Source organism: Ursus maritimus, unplaced genomic scaffold (genome assembly GCF_017311325.1).
Source record: "Ursus maritimus isolate PB19 unplaced genomic scaffold, ASM1731132v1 scaffold_3, whole genome shotgun sequence".
Taxonomy (NCBI): domain Eukaryota; kingdom Metazoa; phylum Chordata; class Mammalia; order Carnivora; family Ursidae; genus Ursus; species Ursus maritimus.
The window spans coordinates 83996435-84022071 of record NW_024425563.1 but is presented as its reverse complement, the minus strand read 5'-3'; the positions used below and the strand labels follow the sequence as shown (position 1 = coordinate 84022071).

The following is a 25637-nucleotide window of genomic DNA, read 5'->3' as shown; positions in this document are numbered from 1 at the left end:
TGACAGCAGGAAAGGTTTTTAAAAATACAAGTTCTGGAGACAGTCTTTGAGATGTTGGTCTGCTGTCTTCCCAGGGTTGGCGTCACTGAAATAACTTCCTTTCTTGTTCCGCCACACACACACACACACACACACACACACGCACACACAAACACACGCACACAACCAAAACCAAAAAAACAAAACAAAAAAAATTCTAAGCCTCCACTCCCAAAGATTCTGACTCAGTGGGCCTTTTCTAATTGGCCCTCCCCTGATGATTATGTTATAGGTGGTTCAGTATAAGATGACATGTGCCAAAATAATGTAGAAAAGGTAGCTAGCACTGTGGATAGACTTCTTAAGTAGAGTAAAACGTTTTAGAACTTATTTTTTTTATTGGGTCCAGGCCTTAATCACCGGAGTCATATAAAATCAAGTAGGTCTGATGTCTCTACAGATATTTTGTTATACTTATCTAACCATGGTACTGGCTAGTAAGTATTTTTAATTGATAATTGCCATAAATTTTACATTTACTTTATTTCCCAGGTTTTTTTGAAGTTAAATATTTTATAGATATCAGTGTTACTTCCTCCCTCTTCAAAATTTATTCTATGAACACAGAGAACCCCTTTTGTAAAATAGCTGATATCAGAGCTCCTCAGTGGCTCAGTCGGCTAAGCATCTAACTTTAGCTTAGGTCATGATCCCGTGGTCCTGGGATCGAGTCCCACATCCAGCTCTCTGCTCCACAGGGAGTCTGCTTCTTCCTCTGCCTCTCTCTCTCTGATATTAGGCATGTTAACAACTATCATATCTTAAACAAGGAAAACAATGACAAAAAAAATTTCTTTGATCCTCATTCCTCATTATGTGTTACAAAATCTCATCTCTCACTTTGTAGTGAACTTTCTTGAAAGAACAGTCTGCACCGTAGTTACAAGTGTGGCCTCTGAAGCCAAATTCTCTGGGTTCATCTCTAGACTCTGCTTACCAGTGCTTAGATAACAGGATGTTTTCAATAGATATCATCTTTATTAGGATTATTTTACTCTCATTCAACCCTCTTCTCTCTCAACACTCTCTTTTCCTTGTTTCCATAATGAATGTACTCTTTCTCAGACCCCTTTGCTAGCTCCTCTTCTGCCAGTCCCTGAAATGTGTCTTTACATTTCCATTTCACTTTGTTTTTATGCCCTACGTTCTCTCTGGGTGACATGGTCTTCTTCCATGACTTCACACTTCCTGCGTGATAATGAATCCTTAATTGATATCCAGCACAGATCTCCCTCCTAGCTCTTGTTCAGCACTGTCCTGTAGAAGTATAATGCAAGCCACATGTATCATTTTCAACATTCTAGTAGCCATATTTAAAAAACAAAAATAAATAGATGAATTTTAATAACTTATTTAACATGGGATATAGAAAATATTAAACATTTCAACGTACTGTAGTCAATATAAAATTATTAATGATATATTTTCAGTATTTCTCTTATGTCAACCTACTATTATTAACATGAGTTTCACAAGGATATTATGTAAATTGAAAAGCATCTCCAAAATTATCATATCAACAAGACGTTTTAAATATTTTTGAAGGTTTTTTTGCAGACAATTAAAAAATGTCAGTTGTAATTAAAATCTTCTGCTTATTGATTCATGTTAGGAAAATGTATAAAATCATTATTTATTTGTATTTTAGAGATTTTACTTTCAATATGAGTTCTCTTACTTTTCCAAGCACTTTGCAAATAAACTCTTGCCTTACTTGAAGCTTCAGACTTAGCTCATTCATTTGAGAGGCGATACTGGTCAGGCAACATACATCATTGTGGCATGTTTTTGTCATTGATTATTGGTTATTGAGCAATTATTCCTTTTGTTTCAAAAATATATTAAATTAGAGTTAACAGTTAAATGAATATTTGTAAAACTCTTCTTTGACATAACCAATAAGCATTGGCACAAAATACAAGATCATTCCGTTTTTCTTCTGCTTCTTTTCAAGTTTCATAAACTGGTGATGAGTCAGAGCATTTGCATGTATGTACTAACTCTATACTAACAATTGTATCCATGACACTTACCACAGAATCTGTTTCAAAAAATCAAGCACAGATATTTTCAATATGCAAAATATGTTGGTGTGAAGCAATAAGACAAATAATTAGTCTGTAGTTTTAAAATGCTGTTAAGTCTGGATTTTTCACCTAACACAGCTGAAGCACTGTATTAGAAATTAATATTTTCACATCTAACTGAAATTCTTCTTTCACTGTTGCAAGAGATTTAAAAACATTTATGTCATGAGTTCTAATTTTTAGACAGTGAATTGCCAACATTTCTTCATACACTCACTTCAAGAAAAAAAATAGATAACCAAAGTATTAATTGGGCAGTGTCCCTTATTTGCAGAGTGCCCTTTTTTAAAAAGCATATTTTGAACACCCACTCCTTTGCTCATGAATGCTCAGAAAATTTCAAGCTCTCATGGTCAAGTCCAAATTCCCCAGCATTCACTTCTATGATCTTGTCCCCCTGATCTTCCCAATATCACCTTTTTTTACTCTTTCCTCTTAAACTTTCATCTAGTCATGCTGAAATTGTTCTGGTTCTTCCAAGAAGCCATTCTCTTCTGCTTCTCTCTCTCTCTGTCTCTCTCTCTCTCTCTTTTTTTTTAAGATTTATTTATTTATTGAGAGAGTGAGCAAGCAATGTGGGGACGGTGAGGGGCAGAGGGAGAGGGAGAGAGAATCTCAAGCAGGCTCCCTGCTGAGTGCAGAGCCCAAGATTGGAGGAACCATGAGATCATGACCTGAGCCGAAACCAAGAGTCGAATGCTTAACTGCTGCACCACCCAGGTGATCCTCTCTTTTGCTTCTCTATGCCATTTCACTTTTATTCCAAAAAGAAACACCTCTCTGCTCCTGTACTACCGCCTATCCTCCTTCTGCTCATCTTTCAAAACTCAGCAGAGGGGGCGCCTGGGTGGCTTAGTTGGTTAAGCGTCTGCCTTTGTCTCAGGTCATGATCCCAGGGTCCTGAGATCAAGCCCTGCGTCAGGCTCCCTACTCAGCAGGGAGTCTGCTTCCCGCCGCCCCCCCCCCACGTGCTCTCTCTCTCTCCCGTGCTCTCTCTCTCTCCCGTGCTCTCTCTCTCTCCCGTGCTCTCTCTCTCTCCCGTGCTCTCTCTCTCTCCCGTGCTTTCTCTCTCTCTCTCTCTCCCGTGCTTCCTCTCTTTCTCCCTCTCTCGTGCTTTCTCTCTCTCTCAAACAAAGTCTAAAAAAAAAAATCTGCAGAGAAATCATCTTCTCCGAAAAACCTCTCCTGACAACCCTCTTACTGTCCAGTCTGGAATTTAGTATCCCTTCCTTGTCTTCCATCTCCTCCCAGCCTCCTGCAAACACTGCCATAGCTGGTAACCATAGTTACCAGATGGTAAGCCTTTTTGAGAGCAAAGGTGGTGCTTTTATCTATTTCTCTAACACCCAGAACAGCCCCTGACAGTACTGGATGCTCAGGAAAAGTTTTGGCATATCCATTAAATATCACATCACATTGATATTGTGTGTTTCCAGGGATACCTGACTAAGCTAGTATAATAAACAACTATCCTGAGTGTAAGGGGTTCTACTCTTCACTTTAGGAGTAATGCAGTACTTTTAAATAGAATAACTAAATAGAGTGTTGGATGTCTTACTTTAAGACGTTTATTGACATTTTTTCCTACTCCTCTCAAAAGGTTCTGACCATTTAATTTGTATAGTATGACCTAAGTTTTGTCACTGTATTTGATTATTACTGGATTTTGCTTTCATTGCTAATCAATCATCCTTCCCTTTTTCTCTCTCGGTCCAGCTCCAACAGAAGCCACGACGCACCCACATCTAGGTAAGTGCTTAAGACCCTGATGTCACTAATCTTAGTACTAGATGTGCTTGTTTCACTCCCCTGGCTATGTGAGCAGATGATATAGAGATGAGGAAACTTCCTGCCCTGATTTTCACGGATCATTCACTGAAATTGGTCTTAGGTTCTGATTATGCTTGAACACAGGACCTCACCGAGGAGGTAATCATGCTGCCCAGCTAGGGCTAATGGAGGGAACTTTTGAACCTGTTAGTACGTTCAGCCTCGGGATGCCTCGGGATCCTGTGGAGTGTGACCTTTCCATCCTGTATTCTAATGCTAAATTCTCCCCAGAGCTCCTACCCATCACAAATAGTAGATCATAGGGATAGTGGGCAAGGAGCTAGGAGTATGGAGGAGTGGAGGTCATCTTAGATTTAAGATACCTGTTCAGACCAGTACTGGGTTGTAAAAAGAGAAGGCATTTGGTCATTTCTGTAAAAATTGAAATGAGGCTGCTTAAATAACTATGAGCTTTGTGTAATGGTACCATGTAAAGTTACCGCCTCTCATTTTGTTCGGGTTCTTTCCATAATGCCGTGGGAGGCAAGGTTGTGTAAGTGTTTGCGGGAACAGCTTATGGAGCCACTTCCTGGGCTCATCTCACCTTCTCCACTCGCTAGCCACGTACATTGAGTAAGTAACTTAGCCTCTCTGGGCCTCAGTTTCCTCATCTGTAAAATGGAAGTCATAAGAGTACCTACCTCCTAGGGTTGTTCTGAGGATGGAATGAATTCCTTTTTGTACAGTGTACAGTCTATGACGTAATCGTGTTTGGAAAGAAGTAAATACATGAACAGTAACCACTGAGGCTTATCCATGCCTTTGTCAAACATTCTCTAGAAAACAAGCGATCTTTAAGAGTTCAGTTTCTCATTTGTGTTAGTGAAGATTTATTTTAAAAGCCATTTCCTACACTACACTATGTCATAAGAATGAAAAATAAATCATCCTGGCTGGCTCCAGCCTTTTCAGATGTCTCTCGAGGTGGGACTTGGAGATGGGTCAGTTATTTGTCTCTTGGGCTTTTCCTTTCAACTTACAAACCCAATTAATTTATTTTTCTCTTTGAAAATCTGCCTCGAGAAGCTCGACTTTTATGTAATGCTACAGCTTGGGGCTCTTCTTCTTTGGCAGACAAATGCCAGCGCTTAGAAGCATGCCTTCTGGCAGCCGAGGCGGGCTGGTGACCCGCAGTGGCACAGCCGCGTCTCGGCCAGGTTAGGTGTTTGGGAGAGCTGTACCCTGTAGGCATTTCAGGCCCTGCATCCGATGGCTCAGAGGAATCATTAAATCACTCCCACGCACAGAACACATCACAGCGTTCTCTCCAGCGGAAATCCATATTCTCCCTGTTGTCCTGCCTAAGGCTTCCGAGTCTGAGCAGCCATTGCTCTTAATACATGCTGATTCACTGGTTGCCCGGACTTCATTATGTGCTCACCTGCTGGCGTACCTGGAATCAAGAGAGCGAGGGTGGCTGTGGGTGGCAGTGTCACCAAAGAGAATCTGGAAATATGCTTCCTGATTGTTGGAGGTGATTTTAATTACCCAGTGAGTTAACAAATTATTTTCAAGTGAGCCAAAAAAAATAAAATAAAAAATATATATGATATATATAATAAAATATATAAAATATACTTTATAAAATAGAAATAAAATATAAAATATATAATAAAAATTGGGGGTTAGTTTTTTGATTAATTACATCTTATGATTTTAATTTTTTCCAAAAAAACATGTGTAAACTTGTTAAACAAAATTATACAGGCCTGGAGGGTGTGTATTAGCCAAAACAAACTTCCCAAGCAAACTACGGAAATCAGATGAGAGACGATTTTTAAGCACTAAAATCATTTTTTTACAAATTGAGTAGAAATAGTGGTCATTTCTCACACAACCTTAAAAATGAGCCACAAAATTTTTAACTTGTCTATTCAGTGGAAATACCACATATTCTATAGTTTACGAAGACAGTCTTTGCTCTTAGAATGACCATACTTGTTCTAAAGCTTGAAAATGGGTATTTAATACAATCTCAAGTATAATGATGATTTACTTTAAACTATGGATGTCTTCCTGGTATTCCTCCTGACTTTTAACATGACTTTACTTGGGGTTTTCACGGACTCACGTAGATCATTTCTCCAGTGTAGCTCTGAGGGGAAAAAATGTTACCAACTAACAACCCATTAAATAAAAAAAAATGAGTGAATATACGGAGTGAGAGAAAATGAGCCAGGACAAGAGGGATAGTAGGAAAGAGAAGAGGAAATGGGTTAAATACCAGCCATATTAGCCGACAGTAAACAACCAGAATGTTCCATCTCCATCTATGCTGTAAAGTGAGTTAACACTGAGTCTTTTCTGGGCATATTGAGCTATGAGAGGCAAGTCTGGATGACCTCTATTTGTGGGCTGGTACTGACCTTGGCCTTCCTGCCTCTTCTGGCTGATGACGATTTAGTAGGATTTCTCTTTGGGGACTCTGGTTTCCAGACTTCTGTGTGTCTGAACAGCAGAGTTTTTACCCTTTTCCCTTCGTAGTTTAGGTGCAAAGCAAATAGAATCAACTGCTTATTTAAAATTCAGCTTTAATTTAAAATATTGTTATTCCTCATAAAGGCAGCACATTGACCCTTTTGTGTAGCTTAATCTGTTGTTTAGTGTAATTTTTTTCTAAGTATTTTATTTTTCTTTTAGCTGAAGTACATAGCGACAGCATTATCCTACGAGATGACTTTGACTCCTACCACCAACTAGAGTTGAATCCAAATATATGGTAAGTTACGGGAATATGGCTCACTTCGGTTTGTTTGTTTAATGCCAATAAATAAATAAATAAATAAATAAATAAATAAGATGCCGACTGCTCCTTTGGAGCAGTTATATAACATTAAATTGCTCATTAGCACTAAGGGATCGGTGAGAGTTTTGAGTTATCCAACTAGGAAACCGGGCTTTACGTAGACTGCATGAATTCATGACTTCTTTAAGAGTTGAGTCTAAGTGCCCTCTCGAAGCCATGTGTATGGTTAGATTTTTTTTCAGTTGTACAAGTTCTTTATGTAGAAAAAACTATGCCTTAATGTGTCTAATAATTGCATTTATGCTGAGCGAAAGAAAGGAAATTATCTGAAATGACAGGTGATTTGAGTCATACTTCCAACTAACTTCTAAGTTATTGGGCCACCTCATTATTTATACTCCGGTCTCTCCTTTGAGGACAGCTTAGGTGCAACTCCATGGGCTGTTTGAGGGGAAAGAAATAATGAACCAAGCTCATTCATGAAAAACTTATTGAATACATAAATGGATGCATGAATTGGTTGGCAGTTTGTCATATTTTTGCTGACTGGAGAAATAAGTCTATCAACCTAGAGCTATAATCAATCTGTGTAATCTCAGGGAATGTCTGAATGTGGATTTTCTATGATACTAAATGTTTCTGTATGCACAATCAAGAGTTCGAGATAAATTTGAAGCTCTAATTTAAACTTTCAAGTTGCAACCAAAATCCAAACAATGCTCGAGGCTAGAAAGAAAGTGAAAAATACTGATTCAAATGATATATGCACGGCCATGTCTATTGCAGCATTATTTACAATAGACAAGATATGAAGTAACCTCAATGTCTATTGATAGGTGAATGAATAAGGAAGGGCTGTGTGCGTGCGTGTGTGTGTGTGTGTGTGTGTGTGTGTGTGTGATGGAATATTACACAGCCATAACAAAAGGATGAGATCTGGCCATTTGCAACAACCCGAATGGACCTAGAAGGTATTATGCTAAGGGAAATAAGTCAGACTGAGAAAGATAAATACCATGAGATTTCACACTTACATGGAATCTAAGAAACGAAACAAATGAATAAATGAATCATAAACAAAAATCAGAATCAGACCTATAAATACAGAGAACAAACTGATGGATGCCAGAGGGAAGGGGGGGGCTGGGCAAAATGGGTGGAGGGGAGTGGGAGATACAGGCTTCTAGCTAGGGAATGGGAATAAAAGGCATGGCATTGGGAACATAGTCAGTGATATTGTAATAGCATTGTATGGTGACAGATGGTGGCTATGCTTGTGGTGAGCAGAATAGTACATATACAGAAGATGAATCACTGTGTTGTACACCTGCAATTATGTGTCCACTGTACTCAAATTAAAAATTTTTTAAAAAACTAGAATTCCATCCTCAAATGTCAGCCTATGATATTCATGTCTGTTTTTCTTTATTTTCACTGTTCAACAAATATTAAGCAATAATCATTTTATTTATATAATCAATTAAAAAGACATGTAGTTCCTTCTCTCAAGTAGCTTATAGTTTAGTAGAGAATATATTAAGAATATATTTTTAAAAACCTTATAATCCAGGATAGAAATTCTTAAGTGTAATAGAGGGGTACAAATAACATATGTACTGTAGTTCCAAAAAAAGAAAGATGACTCTTTTCTTGGAGAAAGTGGTCCTGATCTGAGCATTGAGGATGACATATAGAGAGTGCGATGCTTCAATAATGGAGGAACTTCTTCTGTCTTCTAGAAAGAAGTATCGATCTACATACTATACAGTAAAAATCAGACTGGACAGAGTCATAAAGTCTCATAATTTATGTGCCATTCAAGAAATAATTTATCAATAAAATTTCACTTCCCTGTGAACATATCCTAAATATAAATTTCTTAAAATAAATTGAAAATCTTTATTAAGAAAAGGCCAATGAAACTTTCTAAGCTCTGCTTGTACCCAGGAAAGGTTCTCTCCTCCTCCTGACATTTGGGTTTTTTATATTCCATTAATATAGATGTTATCAGATGATTTGTTTCTTTCAAGGCAAGTTCATTTCTGTCAAGCTAATTCATTGTCTTCACTGAGTTTTCTTGACAGATACAAAATGTGACTTTTATGTGGTTCAAATTCTGTTGTTTTTGAAATCAATAAACTTGATTGATTTTGCTTCACCCATTTTCATGACTGATCTGATATATGCTTTCTTGACCGAAGTTATGGATTTTTTGTCCCTTTCACTTAAGCTACGGTTTTTCCCACTTAAAGAAAAAAAAAACTTCTATTAATTTTAAAAAGCCATGTGCTTCTGTTTTCTATCAAATATACTTCAGCGTAATTTTATTTATTTATTTATTTTTTTAAATATTTTATGTATTTATTCAACAGAGGTAGAGACAGCCAGCGAGAGAGGGAACACAAGCAGGGGGAGTGGGAGAGGAAGAAGCAGGCTCCTAGCGGAAGAGCCTGATGTGAGGCTCGATCCCATAACACCGGGATCACGCCCTGAGCTGAAGGCAGACGCTTAACCGCTGTGCCACCCAGGTGCCCCCAGCGTAATTTTATTTTAACCCTTATTGCCCATAGTCTCCTTCATAGCCCCTCTAAGATTAAAAAAAAAAAAAAAAAAAGCCCCAACTATGAACCTCACATCATTGGAGAGATGACTTTGCTGAGTAAAAGGTGGCAAAGGTTCTGATAGCATATGTCTTTTGACTCTTGAGCTCACCACGGGCCAGCTGGGTACCTTGAGAAAAGCGAGAAGCTTCCTTTACCATGCTGAGCCTGTTTCCTAGTCAGTAAAAGTGAGATGAAGATGTTTTTACAGCATTGTTCTAGTTTGATGAGCCTGCAAAGGTCAGCCACCACGCCTGGTATGGTAGGTGCTCAGTAAAGGTAGTTCCTTCCCCTCTTCCCTTCTCTCTCTCTCTCTCCTTCCCTACTTTTCTCTCTTTCCCTCTTTCTCTTTCTCTTTCTTTCTCTCTCTGTCTCTCCCTTACCTCCCCTGCTCTCTTCCCCTACTTTCCTTCCTCTCTCTCCCTCTTTTCCTCCCTCCTTCCCTCTAGCCCTTCCTTTCTTCCTCCTGTGCTGGATTTGTGCATTGTTCTCTTTGCCTCCTCTAAGCCCACATAGGACCCCAAATCATTATTAGTTCAAAAATCGTCAACCAGTTTATTTTAACGAGTCCTCAAGTCTTCACTCATTGCATTTGGATGAAAAACGGACATTGGAGTAAATATATCTGTATTATATAATATATGGAGCATATGTTAGTGAAAATAGAGTAGAATCATAGAGAAGGGGAGAAAAGAGGATATGAGCTGTCTCAAAATCCTTAAAAACAGACGTAAACTCCGCGAAGTCAGAAACCAGCACCCAATAAAATCAGACATCCCAGTCAAATATTTCCGGTAAAGTAACGAAGCCCTACTTTATTTTGGAACTCTGCGGGCAGTTTTGACTCTTCCGAAGTCCGTTTTCTCGGAACACATACTGGCATGTGAGGTTTGTTCTATATGATCTTCTCTTTGATTCTCTTCACCCCCACAGAATTAGAAATCACTGGGCAACTCTGACCATGTGGGAAGGAGAAAACCTTGCTGCCCACTCTGGAACTCTGTGCCCCCCACCGCATACAGCAGAGGGTCTGGGGTGCTGCTTTTGGTCAAATACCTGTGACTAAATACATCACCAGAGAATTTACCACAAGAGAAAAATGTACTGCTTTTATAAGCATGTTTCTGCCCTGGGGTTTGAAAATCATCATATGCATTATTTAATTTGTAATTTTTAAGGACAAGCTAAAGGAGAAATTAAGAAACTGAAGTCATGTCTGTGCAGTGAGGAAGAGGAGAGCTATTTAAAAATTAATCACTCACAACTTATTTGCTTCCATTAACTTCACCTAATAAAATCAAATTTTTTATCACTCCATTACATGTAAACTTGATAGCCAGGTTTATTATCTTGTGTACAAATTACTGTACATAAAAAACAAGGAACATAAAACAATATGACTATTATTATGAGTGAACATAACAGCCCAGTTACTATTCCAAGTGTTTGGCAGCAGTTGGAATAGAACCAAGAAACTTTTTTTCCATCAATTTAATATTGAGTGTTCTATCTATTTAGTTTAAATGTTAGATTTCATTGAAAAATTAATAAATGTACTTGGCAAAAAAGTCCAATAGTATTAAAAAATAAATAATAAAAATTAGCCTTCCTCCCACACTACACCTATATTCCCTTCCTCCAGGGGCAACAACCGTTAGCACTTTCTGCCAGTCATTCCAGAAGTTTATGCTTACACAAGTGTAGCAGTTATAAATTCTCTCCACAAACTTGGGCATCAGAGAAATAAAACTTTCTTTATTCTTTCATAACCCAACTTAATTTCTTTTTATTGTCCCCCTCCTACCAGTGGTGAAAACTTAATTTCAGTCACCTTTGGCTAACCCTCTCCCATTTTTCTGATGTTGTAACAAAGTTTCAGAGGCCTTATTGGTGCAAAGGCAGGGGTGGTATGAGGATGTTACCTCTGGGCTCCTACTCATCTGTTCCTGCAGATACCCATGGCGTCTCCCTGTCTCATCTAGTCTTTGGTGACTGGCCCACACAGACAGCCTTTGTCCTTGTCCCAACCGTTCCTTCAGGGCATGGCTCTGTTTTGATGCCGACTTGGGGGCAAGGAAACTGTTCTGCTGCTCCTGGATCTGGACCACATGCATCTTGGCGATGCCGTGCTCTGTTTTACGATCATGCAGCTAGTGTCCTTCTACCTCCCTGAAATGCAGAGCAAGAGTCCTTCTGTTCTTTGTTCCCCAAATATCTCTGGGGCTCTGCTAGTGAAAAGGCCCTGTATTTCCTCCCCTCTCAGGCACTTCTGATTGCTTTGTTTGAATGAGAGATAACAAGTCAAGTTACAAATAAAGAGAACAACAAAGCCCCCTCAGGGGAATATAGTGGTGGCTCAGGCTTGTCGGGAGTAAGGCTTCTCCACTTCTACTTTGCCCTGGGGTTGGACCACATGCAAGTCCACCTCTACACTGCAGTTGTAACTTCACTGATTCGAATGTGCCACTGACCACAAGGGGGGGAGAGCGGTACCAATTTATTGGCACTGCTGACAACTCTCCATTGTCACATCAAGTGTGTTCAATACAATTGCATTACTGTGATAGAAGGAATCAGGAATGTCTTATTCATATAGAGACAATCTTCCAACCGCCAAAAAAATGGAGGTGAATAGGTGCCTGGATGTCTTAGTCGGTTAAGCGTCTGCCTTCATCTCAGGTCATGTCCCAGAATCCTGGGATCAAGTCCCACATCAGGCTCCCTGCTCAGTGGGGAGTCTCCTTCTCCCTCTCCCTCTGCCCCTCCACCCCCCCGCTCGTGCTCTCTCTCTTGCTTTCTCTCTCTCAGATAAATATTTTTTTTTAAAAAAGGGAAGTGAGAAGAAAACCCTCATCTAACTCAAGTTAGAAGAAATTAAGGACCTACAAATATGCTTTATCTCATTAACATTTCCCTTAAGTATCTACTACTTGTATATCAACTATACTTTCATAGTTCCTTTTTATAAATTAAACTCTTTTTCGTGTGGTATAAACATTACCAGTATTTCATATGAATGGAGCACAATTTTGGTTTTATTTTATTAAAAGGAAACATAGCTCATCACCCCAAACTGGGAGCATCCCAGGTACCATACCCATCAGCAGGAGAATGGATAAACAGTGATATATCCACACAATGGAATACTATTCAGCAATAAAAAAGAATGAATTGTTGATTGTTGAAGCAGCACAGTTTAATCTCAAAAACATTATGTTGAATGAAAGAAGGCAGACCCAAAATAGTTCTTACTATATGGTTCTACTCCAGTGAAATCTAGGATAGGCAAAAATTATCTCAAGTGCTAGAAATTAGATCAGTGATTGTTTCCAGGATAGGGAATTGACTGGGAAGGACAGGAGGAGCTTTCTGAGTATAACAAATATGTTATATGTATCTTAAGGGGCCTGGGTTACATAGATGTGTACACTTGTCAAAACTTGAGGTCTGTATATTTCACTGTGTGCAAATTTACCTCAATTTAAAAATTCAGTGATAATAAGAAAATGAGAAAAAATAAGAAAGAGGAAACATTATTGATTCATAACTCTCGGTTATGAAGAGTTCAGAGAGAAAGGGAGTTAAAGGAACTAGAAAGTGAATGATTTGTGAAAAACGACTTAAGTTTTCTTAAGAGGTATCTTTATCCTCCAAGCAATTACAAAGTCAGGCAGGAATCCTTGTTTTGCTTAACAGATTATCCCTTTAATGCTTGTTTTCTGAAGATCACAGAAGGCATTTGGAGCTGTAATATCGCTAGGCTCTGATGTTCTAGTGGGGAACGTGGGACTGTTAGAAAACATGATGATAAATGGCAACTTGACGACAACAGATGTTTCCCCTCCAGCACAATAATAATAGCAGAGATGTCCTTTTCAGCAGAGACCAGGGAAGAACAGGAGTCAGTCCTCAGAAGAAGCATCTTAGATGAGTAAGTTGTGATGCCGACAGGGATAGGAGACATCAAGAAGAAAGACGCAAATGAAGTTGTCTCGGATCCTCTGGTACATGAAAACCTCCGTCCATTGGTTTATCATAAGAAAGCCCCTCAGTTTACAGTTAAGGAAGCTAAAGCCATGGGTGGCATTGCGTAAGCTTGCCTGAATCAAGAAGAGACTAGAACCTTTCCATTTGTATCTGTAAAAGATCATACTACAGGACCAGCGAGAGGGAGATCACAGAGTCTGCTGCATCCGGTATTCTCTTGAAAATACTAATGTATCGGAGCAACTATTCTGAAATAGAGCAAAAACATGGGTGATTTGGCTGATCACAGTTTATTTTCTTTGAGAAAAAGAACTGTCTGAACAAAGACTATAAAAAGACCAAGGTTTTAGGGTGAGGGGGGTGAGTTATTCTAACTGGAGCTTTATTCAGTGATTAAAAGCTTAGCCCATAGGAGAAAACAAGTCAAGCAAGCAGTGAAATTGCGTCATAGTTCATTGGTATCTTGAAGCACCCCCCACCAAGAAAAGACAAAAACAGAGAAGACCCCATTTAGTAGCCAAGTATAAGACCCACAATGTAAGTGGTTTCCAAGAAGTCAGAAAAAAAGTTAGACTGATGAACAGTGTCACTGGGAAGGAAACCAGATAAAAGTCCATCCACTGTGCTTGAGGTCCAACAGGCCCATGGGCAGTAAGCCTGCAATAGCGCTGGGTGAAGGGGGACAAACCACAGATACCATGGGCTCTGTGGCACTGCTGAAGGATTTCCAGGGGATTTTGTTGGTAATGATGATCCCTTAGAAGACATATGACCTCATAGACTTACCCAGTGTAACACAGAGCATAAACCTTACATTTTTTTTCAAGGTGACCAAGGGAGATCATGAATAGATGAGAACAGTCAGGCAAAATAAATCTTTTCTCTGATGACATACCTTTGCCAGAATCTCTAATATATATGTGTATTTGTGAGTTATGAAATTATAATTTGATTTTTTTTTAGGGTTTAATGGTCCAATATTCTGATCTTATGGGCATCCTTTTCTACTTTTTCTCTCACTTCCTCCTTCTTGACTTCTTCACCTCTTCCCACTCCTTCTCACTCTTTCTTCTCTTTTGTTAATAACTTTTATGTTATCACAAAACTCTCCTCTAGCCTTCCTCTCCTGCTTCCTCCCCCTCCTTCCTCTTCTTTTCTTACCATGATGTCATTGCTCTGGGGAAAAGCTTCATCTACAATAGAAAGGTTAACCAGGAGGTGTCCTACCAATAAAATAAGGTGTGAATCTTGAGGCTTATTATTTCCTTCTTTAATCTCTGTTTTAGATGACAGAAGTAAGAGCTCACTCAATGGAATTAAATGTCAAGTACATTTGAAACAAGGGAGAAAATATTTCTTCAAGCAGCATGTAGTGGAATTCACCATAGTAGGAGGTCGGAATATTGCATGCAGTCGTAGGGTATTAGAAGGGTTATTTTCAACCCAAATAATGTTTGTCATTGTACCTGTTAACAAAGGAGAGATCAAAATTTAAAACTCCCTAGTGAAATAAAAAGAGCTCTCTTACCTTCCTCAGTGAGAAGTAATGAGGATGAGCCATAAATGGGGTTTGTCATTTTCACATTGAGGGCATGTGTTAGCTTCTTAAAAAAAAAAGGCATGACATCGTTGAAGGTGATATTATTCTCAGTCTTACAGAGTGAACTTTCCTTGCTGTTTTTCTAAAAATATTCTACATTTACAAAGAGAATAGGAATTTTTTTATAGCTTAATCTTTCACAAGAAAATAGTTGTGCCCTCTTCATTATGAAACCTTGTCTCTTTATTATAAAATGTGGTCAAAATTGAATGGTCTGGTTGTTGAGGTTTGAATGGAAAGTACCAGGAGCTCTGGTATCTCCAGAAGAAATCAGCTGACTGCCCAGCTACCCAGTGGCCCTCACGGTCCCATTTACTTTGGTGGATGCACCAGTCTCTGATCTGGCCTTGCCTTGCAGACTCACACATCAGATTTTGTCAGATATGCAGTGTGAGCAGTTCTTGAGAGAAGAGTCATGTTATCCTTGGGGTCAAGAGGTTTTTCTTTTCTTTTCCTTTTTCCATTTTAAAACACTTTTTCTAGTCAGTACACATATTAAAATTATTTTAATATCACCATTCAGAAATGCTGGCAGATCCACAATTCTGGTTCATAGAATGCTGGATTGCTTCTTTGAGGCTGAGTCCCAGACACTGACTTTTTCAGAGGCAATAAATTCTGGAGAAATAATCCAATGTCCTCGATCTTGGGGACAAACGGCATGTATCTCAAATGAGAATTTGATGATAACTGATTGTCAGTGAGTTTCCAGGTGATTAACTTGTCTCAGCAGAATGCCTGACTAAAGGCTGAGTGATTTCACTCTGCTCTAAAAAGAAGAATGAGCCATGTAATTAGATTGCTCTTGAGAAAATAATATTTCAATTATTTATTTGTTATGAGGATGATGTCACCACCAACCATTCATAAATCTCCTGTTGTGTGAAGGAGCCTAATTTTCTCATTAATCCTCCTCCTCTTTCCTGCATCCTAAAAGTCCTCTGTGAGTCACTGCATTACATGGGGACCACATTCTCCAGGGACATTTCACTTCAGCTTCCTCCGCGCCTACTGAATGGGTGGTTGGCATGTTTTCCAGCCTAATAATTTTTCAATCAGGATTGAAAACATAATTATCCCTTCAGTAGTATACTCTCTACAGCATAGATGCACATCACATATAATGCTTTATCCCAAACACAGCCACCCAAATAATAAAAAACAAAGATAGAGAATTGACACCAAATAACAAGTTTCAAATTTCCAAAGAGCATGTTACAGTGAAAGAAAAAACCTTGGTTCAAAGCATTTCTTCTTCTTTTTTAATTTTTTTCTCTTTCTTTTTTCTTTTTCTTTCATGTTTATGGTTTGACCCCAGATGTGGTTGGTCAACAAGTACCCTCCTTTATGTTTACTGATTCTTTTATGTTTTTGTTAGTGAATAAACAGGTATGATAGTCTATGTATAAAAGAGTGATGAATTATCTAAGGTTGTACGTAAGCAAAAGAATATTGAATTTGATAATGTACTTCAGTCGAATTCATTCTTAACATTTCCTAGGAAGTCCATGACATTTTTCTTATTTTTGTACATTTTCATAACAAAATCCTTTTATCAAATAAAAGAAAGAACTTTTAAGAAAAGTCATCGTAACCTTTCAAAATAAACTCTGACAGTAAAAAGGATGACAAATATTTTTTTAAGTGCAAATTGTTTCCATAGAATTAGAGTTCTTTCCTCTTACTGAGTGTGTTAGAGTGGCCTGGGAAGAATGTTGGACAGGGAGTCAGGGAACCCAAATTCTAGTCCTGCTCTATCATTTGATGAGACTCGGAGATATTTCAGATGCCCTCTAATTCGAACGTGCGATGATCTGTAAACTCTAGTAATAGATAAGCTTCATGTGGAACCTAAGTGTGTGATAAATGGGGTCAGAGAGGGCTTAATAGATTCAGACTTTGCATGGTCTTTGGGGATGGCAAGCATTTCCCTTAAAATGTCTTCTAATTACACTGTTCATGGAGGAATATTTCGAGGTATGCAGTTCATATGATACGCATGGTATTTGTCAGATTCTTACGTTCCGTTTTTCAGTTTGGGAAAAAGGAAAGGAAGGGGGAAGTTTTCTTAGATTAGGGAAATATTCAGTATTACTTAAACTATTAGGCAGAGAAGCAATTCATTTCTAACCCTTAGCCTGCGAGGTCACATTCCTTTTTAAATTGAAAAACAAAAGTCTGTTTAACTGGATTATTTAAAACTCCTTCTTCCCACCAATCTCTGAAGAATATGCTGCCTAACATTACAAAGCCCATCATTTTCCTGGGAAAATTCAATCATTAGGCCACAGTTTAAATGTTAGGAACAAACAGCACCTTTTTTAAAAAAAAATTATTGAAGTATAATTGATATACAATATTATATTAGTTTCCAGTGTACAACATAGGGATTGGACAATTCTACATATTACTCGGTGCTCACCATGGTAAGTGTAGTTACCATCTGTCACCATACAACATTACAACAATATTATTTACTACATTTCCTATGCTGTACTTTTCATTTCTATGACTTATTTTATAACTGCCCCCCCTTTTCTTTGCTCTGAGAGCCTGAAAAAAATCGCACTGCTCATCATCCAGCAAATTGAACCTCAGTCAGTTATTAAGAACTTGTAGAACTTTTTCATAAGGGAAGAGTAGGATTGTAGACAACTGATAGTCTTCACAGAGTGCACCCACTGGGGCTAAGTACCTAATTCTACTCAACAAAATTAAGTTGTTAGATGAAGAGGCATGCTGAGGAAGAAAGGAGAGGACTTTAAGAGCACTTAGGTATTGTTTTAAACCCTGGGGTGATCCAGAAATTACTTTTCTTGGCATTTGGATGTTTGTTTACATCTGTCGGTTTTCACCACTCAGCTTCTCTTTCTGACATGGATCACTTTTTCTTCTGGGAAGCCATGAGCTCTAGTTGCTCTTTGTACTGTCTGGTCTCCACCGAGATCATTGTTTCATGATGAAATTGTGGTGTCTTTTCCTTTCTGGCAACGGCATTCATACGCATAGCATTATAATGCTTAACTTTATAGAAAAATTATAAGGAAGCTCATGGTACAGATTCACCACGAGGAGAGTCACTTTGATGAGCAACACAGATTTTTAGGAACAGAAATGAACCCACCGTCAATAATCATGGAAAAGGAAGAGGAGATAGGCTCAGACTGCTACACACTGAAAGGTCATGATGATGGTTAGAGCTCTCCAGAAACCAGACTAAAGGTAACATGATTGATTGTTCCCTCGGGATCCATTTTTGGACCTTTTCGCTTTTCACTTTGTAATATCCTTCCCTCTCTCCTGACTCCCATGCACTCCTATGATTTCAACCATATATCTTAAACTGTCATATCAGTGATGATCTCCTTTCTCTGAAGTTCAGGTACATATAGCCATTGTCAGCTGGTCATCTCCAGTTATGGGCAGAACCAGAGAGCATTCAGTTTCTAAGCCCTGTAATTCTCTAGGGTTGTGCTGTCCAATATGGCAGCCACTAGTCACATACAGCTGTTGAGCACTTGAAATGTGGCTAGTCTGCATTGAGATGTGCTGTAAGTATAAAATACACCCTGCAATTTGAAGACTTAGTATGAAAAAAGAATGTAAGCTATGTCATTAATAATTTTCCATTAATTACATGTTAAAATATAATTAGAAGATATTTATATTAAATAAAATCTTGTTAAAACTAATTTCATTTGTTCCTTTTTACTTTTATTTTTTCAATATTTTATTTATTTATTTTAGAGAGAGAGAGCATGTGTGAGCTGTAGGAGGGCCAGGGGGAGAGAGAGGGAGAGAATCTCAAGCAGACTCCACACTGAGTGCGGGGTCCGGTGCAGAGCTTGATCTCATGACCCTAATGTCATGACCTGAGCCAAATCAAGAGTCGGATGCTTTACCAACTGTGCCACGCAGGCACTCCCCTTTTTACTTTTAAATGTAGCCATTAGAAAGTTGAAAATTACATATATTACTTAAACATTACATTTCTACTGAATAGGAATACTCTAGAATGTGCCCATTTTTCTCCATCTCTACCTTATTTCAAGGCACTATCATGTCTTGTGTTACGTCAGTAGTCCTGTTTTTTTCTACTTCTAATCCATCATTTGCTAGAGTAATTTTACTAAAAGTTGGATTTGTATCATGACTTTGGAAATAGAATGAGAGTTTGAATCCCATTTCTATAATTTATAAGGTGTATAACCTTGGACAATTATTTAATATTTCTAAATCTCAGTTTTAACATCCTCCCCGTGGGGATTAAAAATGGAGGGAGGAAGTCTTATATGAATTCGTTGAGTCATTGTTTGTAGAACTAGTAGCATAGCACCTATCACTTTGTAAATGGTGTACGAGTCCTTCCATGAACTGGTTCCTACTTTCCAGCCCCATCCTTTGCCACTATTCTGAATGTACCAGTATGGTTCCAGTCATACTAACTCACTAAAGAGGCAGTTCTACTTCTGTGTCGTAATCTCTGTGTGCTTTGTGCCCTGTCACACCCTCACCTTTATTCTTTGCTTGAATAACTCCTAGTTCTCATTCAGGACCAGATCTTGGACCACCTCCTTTGGGAACTTTCCCTTCCATCCTCAGTCTGAATTAGGTATCATCACAACCAGTACACACTCCTGTTAATAAGGAGTGAGGAGCTATGGAAAATGGGATGGGTGTTGGAATTAGCTTGCCCAGGGCCAAATTTCAACTCTGTCACCTTTGCAGCTGGGTGTCTTGAGCAAATTTTTTACTTCTCTGAAGCTCAGTTTTCTTATTAGTAAAATGAGGACACCGACAACTATCTTGTAGAGAGGTTGAGAGATTTACATGGGCTTTAGAATATCTGGCACATAAAAGAAGGCCATAAATATCTATCATTGCATTGGCACCCTAAATAGCAATTGTGTGCTTGTTTCTCTGCTTTTTTCTTCTGTAGTGTATACTCCTGGAAGAAAATGATACTGTTTTATTGGTCTTTGTACCATTAAAGCTCGCCATAGTGCCTGTAGGTCCTTAACACAAGTTTGTTAATTATAAGAATGAATTAATGAATGATGAATGAATAAATAACACATTGGCAGCTAAGAGGATGTTGGATTTGAGCACCCAGAGGGATGGGCATTCAGGATAAATTATAATAATTACTCAGACTGTGAGAAATTCAAGCAAAGGACATTTAAAAGATGTTGGCAGAAAGTTGATGGATTTGTTCCATCGGTCCTTGTTGAAGCCATTGTTCTTCCAAGTAGCAGCAACCCCATGAGTAATTCGAAATACATGGTAATTCTAAATCTTTAAGTTCAACAGGGTACCAATGCCTTTATGAATTTTATTTTCAGTTTCTGGATCTATAGCACAATGGAGAAAAAAAAGGTCTGGAAGGGTTGTTGAGCCAAATAGGGAGAAGGGCTGTTATGTGTTTGTTTTTTTCTTGTGTTTGCTGGTTGTTTAACTCCTGTTATCTTACAAAATCAAAGTGGTTCTGCAAACACATCACACATCCGTTGTCCAGCCACTGGTTCCCTAATGCCAGGCTGTAGGCCATCTATGTTAGAATCACCTTTAAACAATATTCAGACTTCTAGGTTGCACCTGAATCCCAGTTCATAAAAGCTGTGGGGAAGAGGGTGTATTACTTTTCTGATATACAGTTGATTTAAAGACTGCCGATCAATATTTGTAGATAGAATGATGATTGCTATGGGAATTCAGACATCAAGCCTCAGACTTCATATCAACAACAACGCTTTTATTATTAATTAATATGTGTATCTTATATTTTTAAAATTGAAGTATAGTTGACATATTAGTTTCTGGCGTACAACATAGTTGTTCAACATTTATAGACACTATGAAATGCATCACCATGATAAGTATAGTTACCATCTGTCACCATATAAAGTTCTTGCTGCAGTAGTATTGACTATACTCCCTATGCTCTATCTTATATACCTGTGACTTATTTATTTTATAACTAGGAGTTTGTACCTTTCAATTCCCTTCACTTATACCCTTCCTCCCCCACCCCATGGCAACCACCAGCTCTCTGTATTTATGAATCTCTTTCTGTTTGTTTGTTTCTATTTATTTTAGATTCTACATGTAAGTGAAATTATATGGTATCTGTCTTTCTCTGTCTTACCACAGTACCCTCTAGGTCCATCTATGTGGTCACAAATGGCTAGATTTCATTCTTTTTTTATGGCTGGGTAATATTCCTGTGTGTGTGTGTGTGTGTGTGTGTGTGTGTGTGTGTGTGTATGTGTGTGTGTATCACATCTTCCTTATCCATTTATCTGTTGATAGCTACTTAGATTGCTTCCACATCTTTGCCATTCTCAATAATGCTGCAGTACACACAGTGGTGCATTTATCTTTTCGAGTTAATATTTTTTGAGTTAATATTTTTGGGATTTTTGGGCAAATATCCAGAAGTAGAATTACTAGTGTGCGTGGTATTTCTTTTTTAAATTTTTTGAGAAACCTCCAAACTGTTTTCCATGGAGATTGAACCAATTTACATTCCCACCCACAGTGCACAGTGGTTCTCTTTTCTCCGCATCCTCACAAACAATTGTTATTTCCTGTCTTTTTGATTAGCCATTCTGGCAGATGTGAGGGTGATATCTCTTTTTGGTTTTGATTTGCATTTCCCTGATGATTAGTGATATTGAGCATCTTTTCATACATCTGTGGCCCTCTCTATGTCTTCTTTGGAAAAATGTCTGCTCATATCCACTGCCCATTTTTAATTGGGCTACTTAGGTTTTTGGTGTTGAGTTGTATGAATTCTTTATATATTTTGAGTATTTACCCCTTATCAGATATATCATTTGCAAAGATCTTCTATTCAATAGGTTGCCCTTTAGTTTTGTTGATCGTTTCTTTTGCTATGAAAAAGCTTTTTAGTTTGATGTAGTCCCAGTAGTTTATTTTTGCTTTTGTTGCCCTTGCCTAAGGAGACAGATTCAAAAAAATATTGTTAAGACACATGTCCAAGAGTTTACTGCCTATGTTTTCTCTTAGGAGTTTTATGGTTTCAGGTCTCACATTTAGGTCTTTAATCAGTTTTAAGTTTATTTTTGTATATGATGTAAGAAAGTGACCCAGTTTTATTCTTTTGCATGTAGCTGACCAGTTTTCCCAGCACCATTTGTTGAAAAGACTGTGTTTTCCCCATTGTGTATTATTGCCTCCTTTGTCACAGATTAATTGACCATATAAGTATGGATTTATTTCTGGACCTTCTGTTTTGTTCTGTTGATCTGTGTATCTGTTTCTGTGCTAGTATCATATTGTTTTGATTAATATAACTTCAATGTACATCTTGAAATTTGAAATTGTGATACCTCCAGCTTTGTTCTTCCTCAACAATGCTTTGGCTATTTGGAGTCTTTTGTGATTCCATATAAATTTTAGGATTATTTGTTCTAATTCTGTGAAAAATACTATTGGTATTTTGATAGGGATTGCACTGAATCTATAGATTATTTGGTTAGTGCTTATATTTTAACAATATTTTTCCAATTCATGAGCACAGCATATCTTCCTATTTATTTGTGTCATCTTCAACTTCTTTCATAAGTATTTTCTAGTTTTCAGAGTTCGGGTCTCTCACCTCCTTGGTTAAACTTATTACTAGGTATTTTATTCTTTTTGATGTAATTGTAAATGGGTTTATTTTATTTTTTTTAAAGATTTTATTTATTTATTCGACAGAGATAGAGACAGTCAGCGAGAGAGGGAACACAAGCAGGGGGAGTGGGAGAGGAAGAAGCAGGCTCACACCGGAGGAGCCTGATGTGGGGCTCGATCCCATAACACCGGGATCACGCCCTGAGCCGAAGGCAGACGCTTAACTGCTGTGCCACCCAGGTGCCCCAGGGTTTATTTTATTTTATTTTATTCTTTTTGATGCAATTATAAATAGAATTATTTTCTTAATTCTCTTTCTGCTAGTTTGTTATTAGTGTATAGAAATACAACGAATCTCTGCATATTAATTTGTATCCTGCAACTTTACTGAATTAATTTATTGGTTCTAATAGTTTTTTGGTAGAGTCTTTAGGGTTTTCTGTATGTAGTATCATGTTATCTGTGAAGGATGACAGTTTTACTTCTTCTTTACCAATTTGGATGCCTTTTTCATTTCTTGTCTGATGACTGAGGGTAGGATTCCTAGTATTATGTTGAATAAAAGTGGCAAGAATGGGCATCTTTGCCTTGTTTTTTATCTTAGAGGATCATATTCCAGCTTTTCACCAACAATGAAGATTTTAGTTTACAGTCACTGGAGGAAAATGGCAGATAGCCATTGTGAGGGTTGAACATTTTTAAAATTTTTCTCTGTCAAAGTTGATGTTTCTCTCAAGCCATTTCACAATGACTTGGAGGCCAGTTAATCCTCATCTATCACTAAGAACCCCACTAAGAACCCTACTAAAATTTTTGTGCTACTTCTCTACTTTATCACAATCACATTCCTTGAAAACATTAATGTACAATTTAAAGATCGAGAAACAGTAATAAGAGGTTCATGGAATATGTTCTCTGTGTGGGGGGAAAAAAAAGCTTAGTACACCAGTTCTGGATGAAAATGGCGGAAATCTGTAATAATGATGATGATAATAAAAATAACTAACACACTAACACATCATGTTAGTATGTGCGGGTCCTATTCTAAGACCTGGAGACTTAATAATAGTACTGTTTATGAAGTTGTCTTATATTCCTTCATTCATTCAGCAAATATTTGTGGAGTACAGCATGTCAGGCATAAAACAGTGATCTGTTTATCACCTTTATGAAGCTACTGTTATGTCTCTTCTAATGTCACAGATTTTTTTTAGAATTTTTGCTCATAGTAATCAAGAGAAGATTTAAATCTCCCACGAAGATTTGTGATGCTATGAGATACTAGCATTTTACATTTCGGATCAGAAATTGTTCTCTGTTTATTCTAAAAAAAAAAATCAAAGGTTCTTGACATTATTGATCTGCTTATGGGAACACAGCTCAGAAGAATAATACCAATCACTTAATCCATGCAGTTCACATGTAGGAAATGCTTACATTTATTTGCCAAATTGTTACATATTTACTGTGCTTCTGCTTCTTGGTTTTATGGGATACCTAGTATCTTTTCACACTTTTGTCTTCTTCCTCCTTAAATGGGAATTTCTACTCCCTCTTTCTCTGAAATTAGCCAACAGTTGAAAGGGTGAAACACAGTGATCTCCAAAACAAAGGGCATGCTGCCCTTTCCACAATGTTTGGCACCTAGAATGTGAAAGTCTGAAAATGTCCTTTCTGCCTGAAATATAGGTTTCATGTAGTTTGAGGTTCATACATGTTAGGTATGTAATGATTGTGGGTTGAGACATCATGATGCAGAGCATTGTGTTACTGTAAATATGGAAAGTCAAATCCAGAATTTTCATGCCTTCAATTTCTACTAACAACATGAATAAATTTGTTTTTGAGATTCTGTCCTAAGTTTGTATTGACTGCTTCATTTTATAATAATAAAAAAGCAGCTAATTAAATTATTTGCAGGTCTAATGTGTCAACTCAGTATCCAAAATCTGCTTGATTTAGAATTTGTGTGTATTTCATATTAATATGTACATTAAATATAATCTGATTCCATTATTTTTAGCATGGTATATTTTATAGATATTCAGATTTATTTGAGGACAGTAATTTTAAACATTTATGCATATAACAACTCAAAAGAAAATTAGAATTGACAAAACATCTTTTGTTTTCAGAGATAACAAGTTTTAGTTCATTATCTAAGTGTAAATTACTTTGCTTATCGTTAATATTTGGAAACATCCTTGTATTGGATATGGTACATATTATATGTAATTACCAGTAAAAATACCATCTGCCATTATTAAGTGCCTACTAGGAGATTGATTCTGTACTCTGTGTTTCATGCACTATCTTGTTTAATCCTCATGTGAGATTTAGGTCAGTATTATTATCCTCATTTTCAGGTGAGAAAACCAAAACTTTGGGAGATTAAATAACTTGCCCACCACTTCAAGTGACCGAAAGAACTGGGATTTAAGGTCAAGCCTTCCTGGGTTCATGTTTCATAAACGTGTCACAATACAAAAAAAGTATAACCTTCCTCAAATTGTTGATTCGAACCGAATAACAGTAACTTACATCTTTCCTTACCTGAGCAATAAACCAGTTTGTGCTACTTAGTTCTCAGACTGGGGGTGCATTCTCTGTTCTCACAGGGTTGAATGTAACAACTGTGAGACTGGAGAACAGTGTGGTGCAATTATGCATGGCAATGCTGTCACCTTCTGTGAGCCATATGGTCCGAGAGAATTGGTAAGTACATGCTATTTATGTACATTATTCCAAATACACTATCTTTATGGAGCTTTTTGCCAACAAAAGGTTCTTTTATGCTCTTATAAGTCATATGAAAATGTGCAGTATTATTTATATTATGAGTCCTATTACACATATCTCAAAATAGGGAGCAGTGGTTTATAGTTTATTTTCAAATGTAAAAATAAAAAATTCACTAATATAATGGGCAGCATCAGTGCATACACATGGTGCATCATTATGATTAGATGGCTTTAAAAAATATGGGTACGACATACATGTGACATAGATGACACGCATATATATGTATATCATATTTAAATAAGGTTTATGGCTTTCTAAATCTTGTATAAAGATTTACTTTTAACCGTCTTTGCAAGCCAAAAATATTA

At 37.6% G+C, this 25637-nt stretch overlaps 1 protein-coding gene across 2 annotated transcripts in view; it reads left to right on the top strand.

Moving 5' to 3' along the window:
* The window catches only part of RELN (reelin), a 475458-nt gene that overhangs the window by 209318 nt on the left and 240503 nt on the right, over positions 1–25637 (top strand). For both annotated transcript variants that reach the window (XM_040644349.1, XM_040644350.1), the window contains exons 5-7: positions 3843–3875; positions 6597–6675; positions 25146–25242. In XM_040644349.1, coding sequence (XP_040500283.1) covers positions 3843–3875; positions 6597–6675; positions 25146–25242 — 209 coding nt within the window. The remainder of the gene's footprint in view (positions 1–3842; positions 3876–6596; positions 6676–25145; positions 25243–25637) is intronic.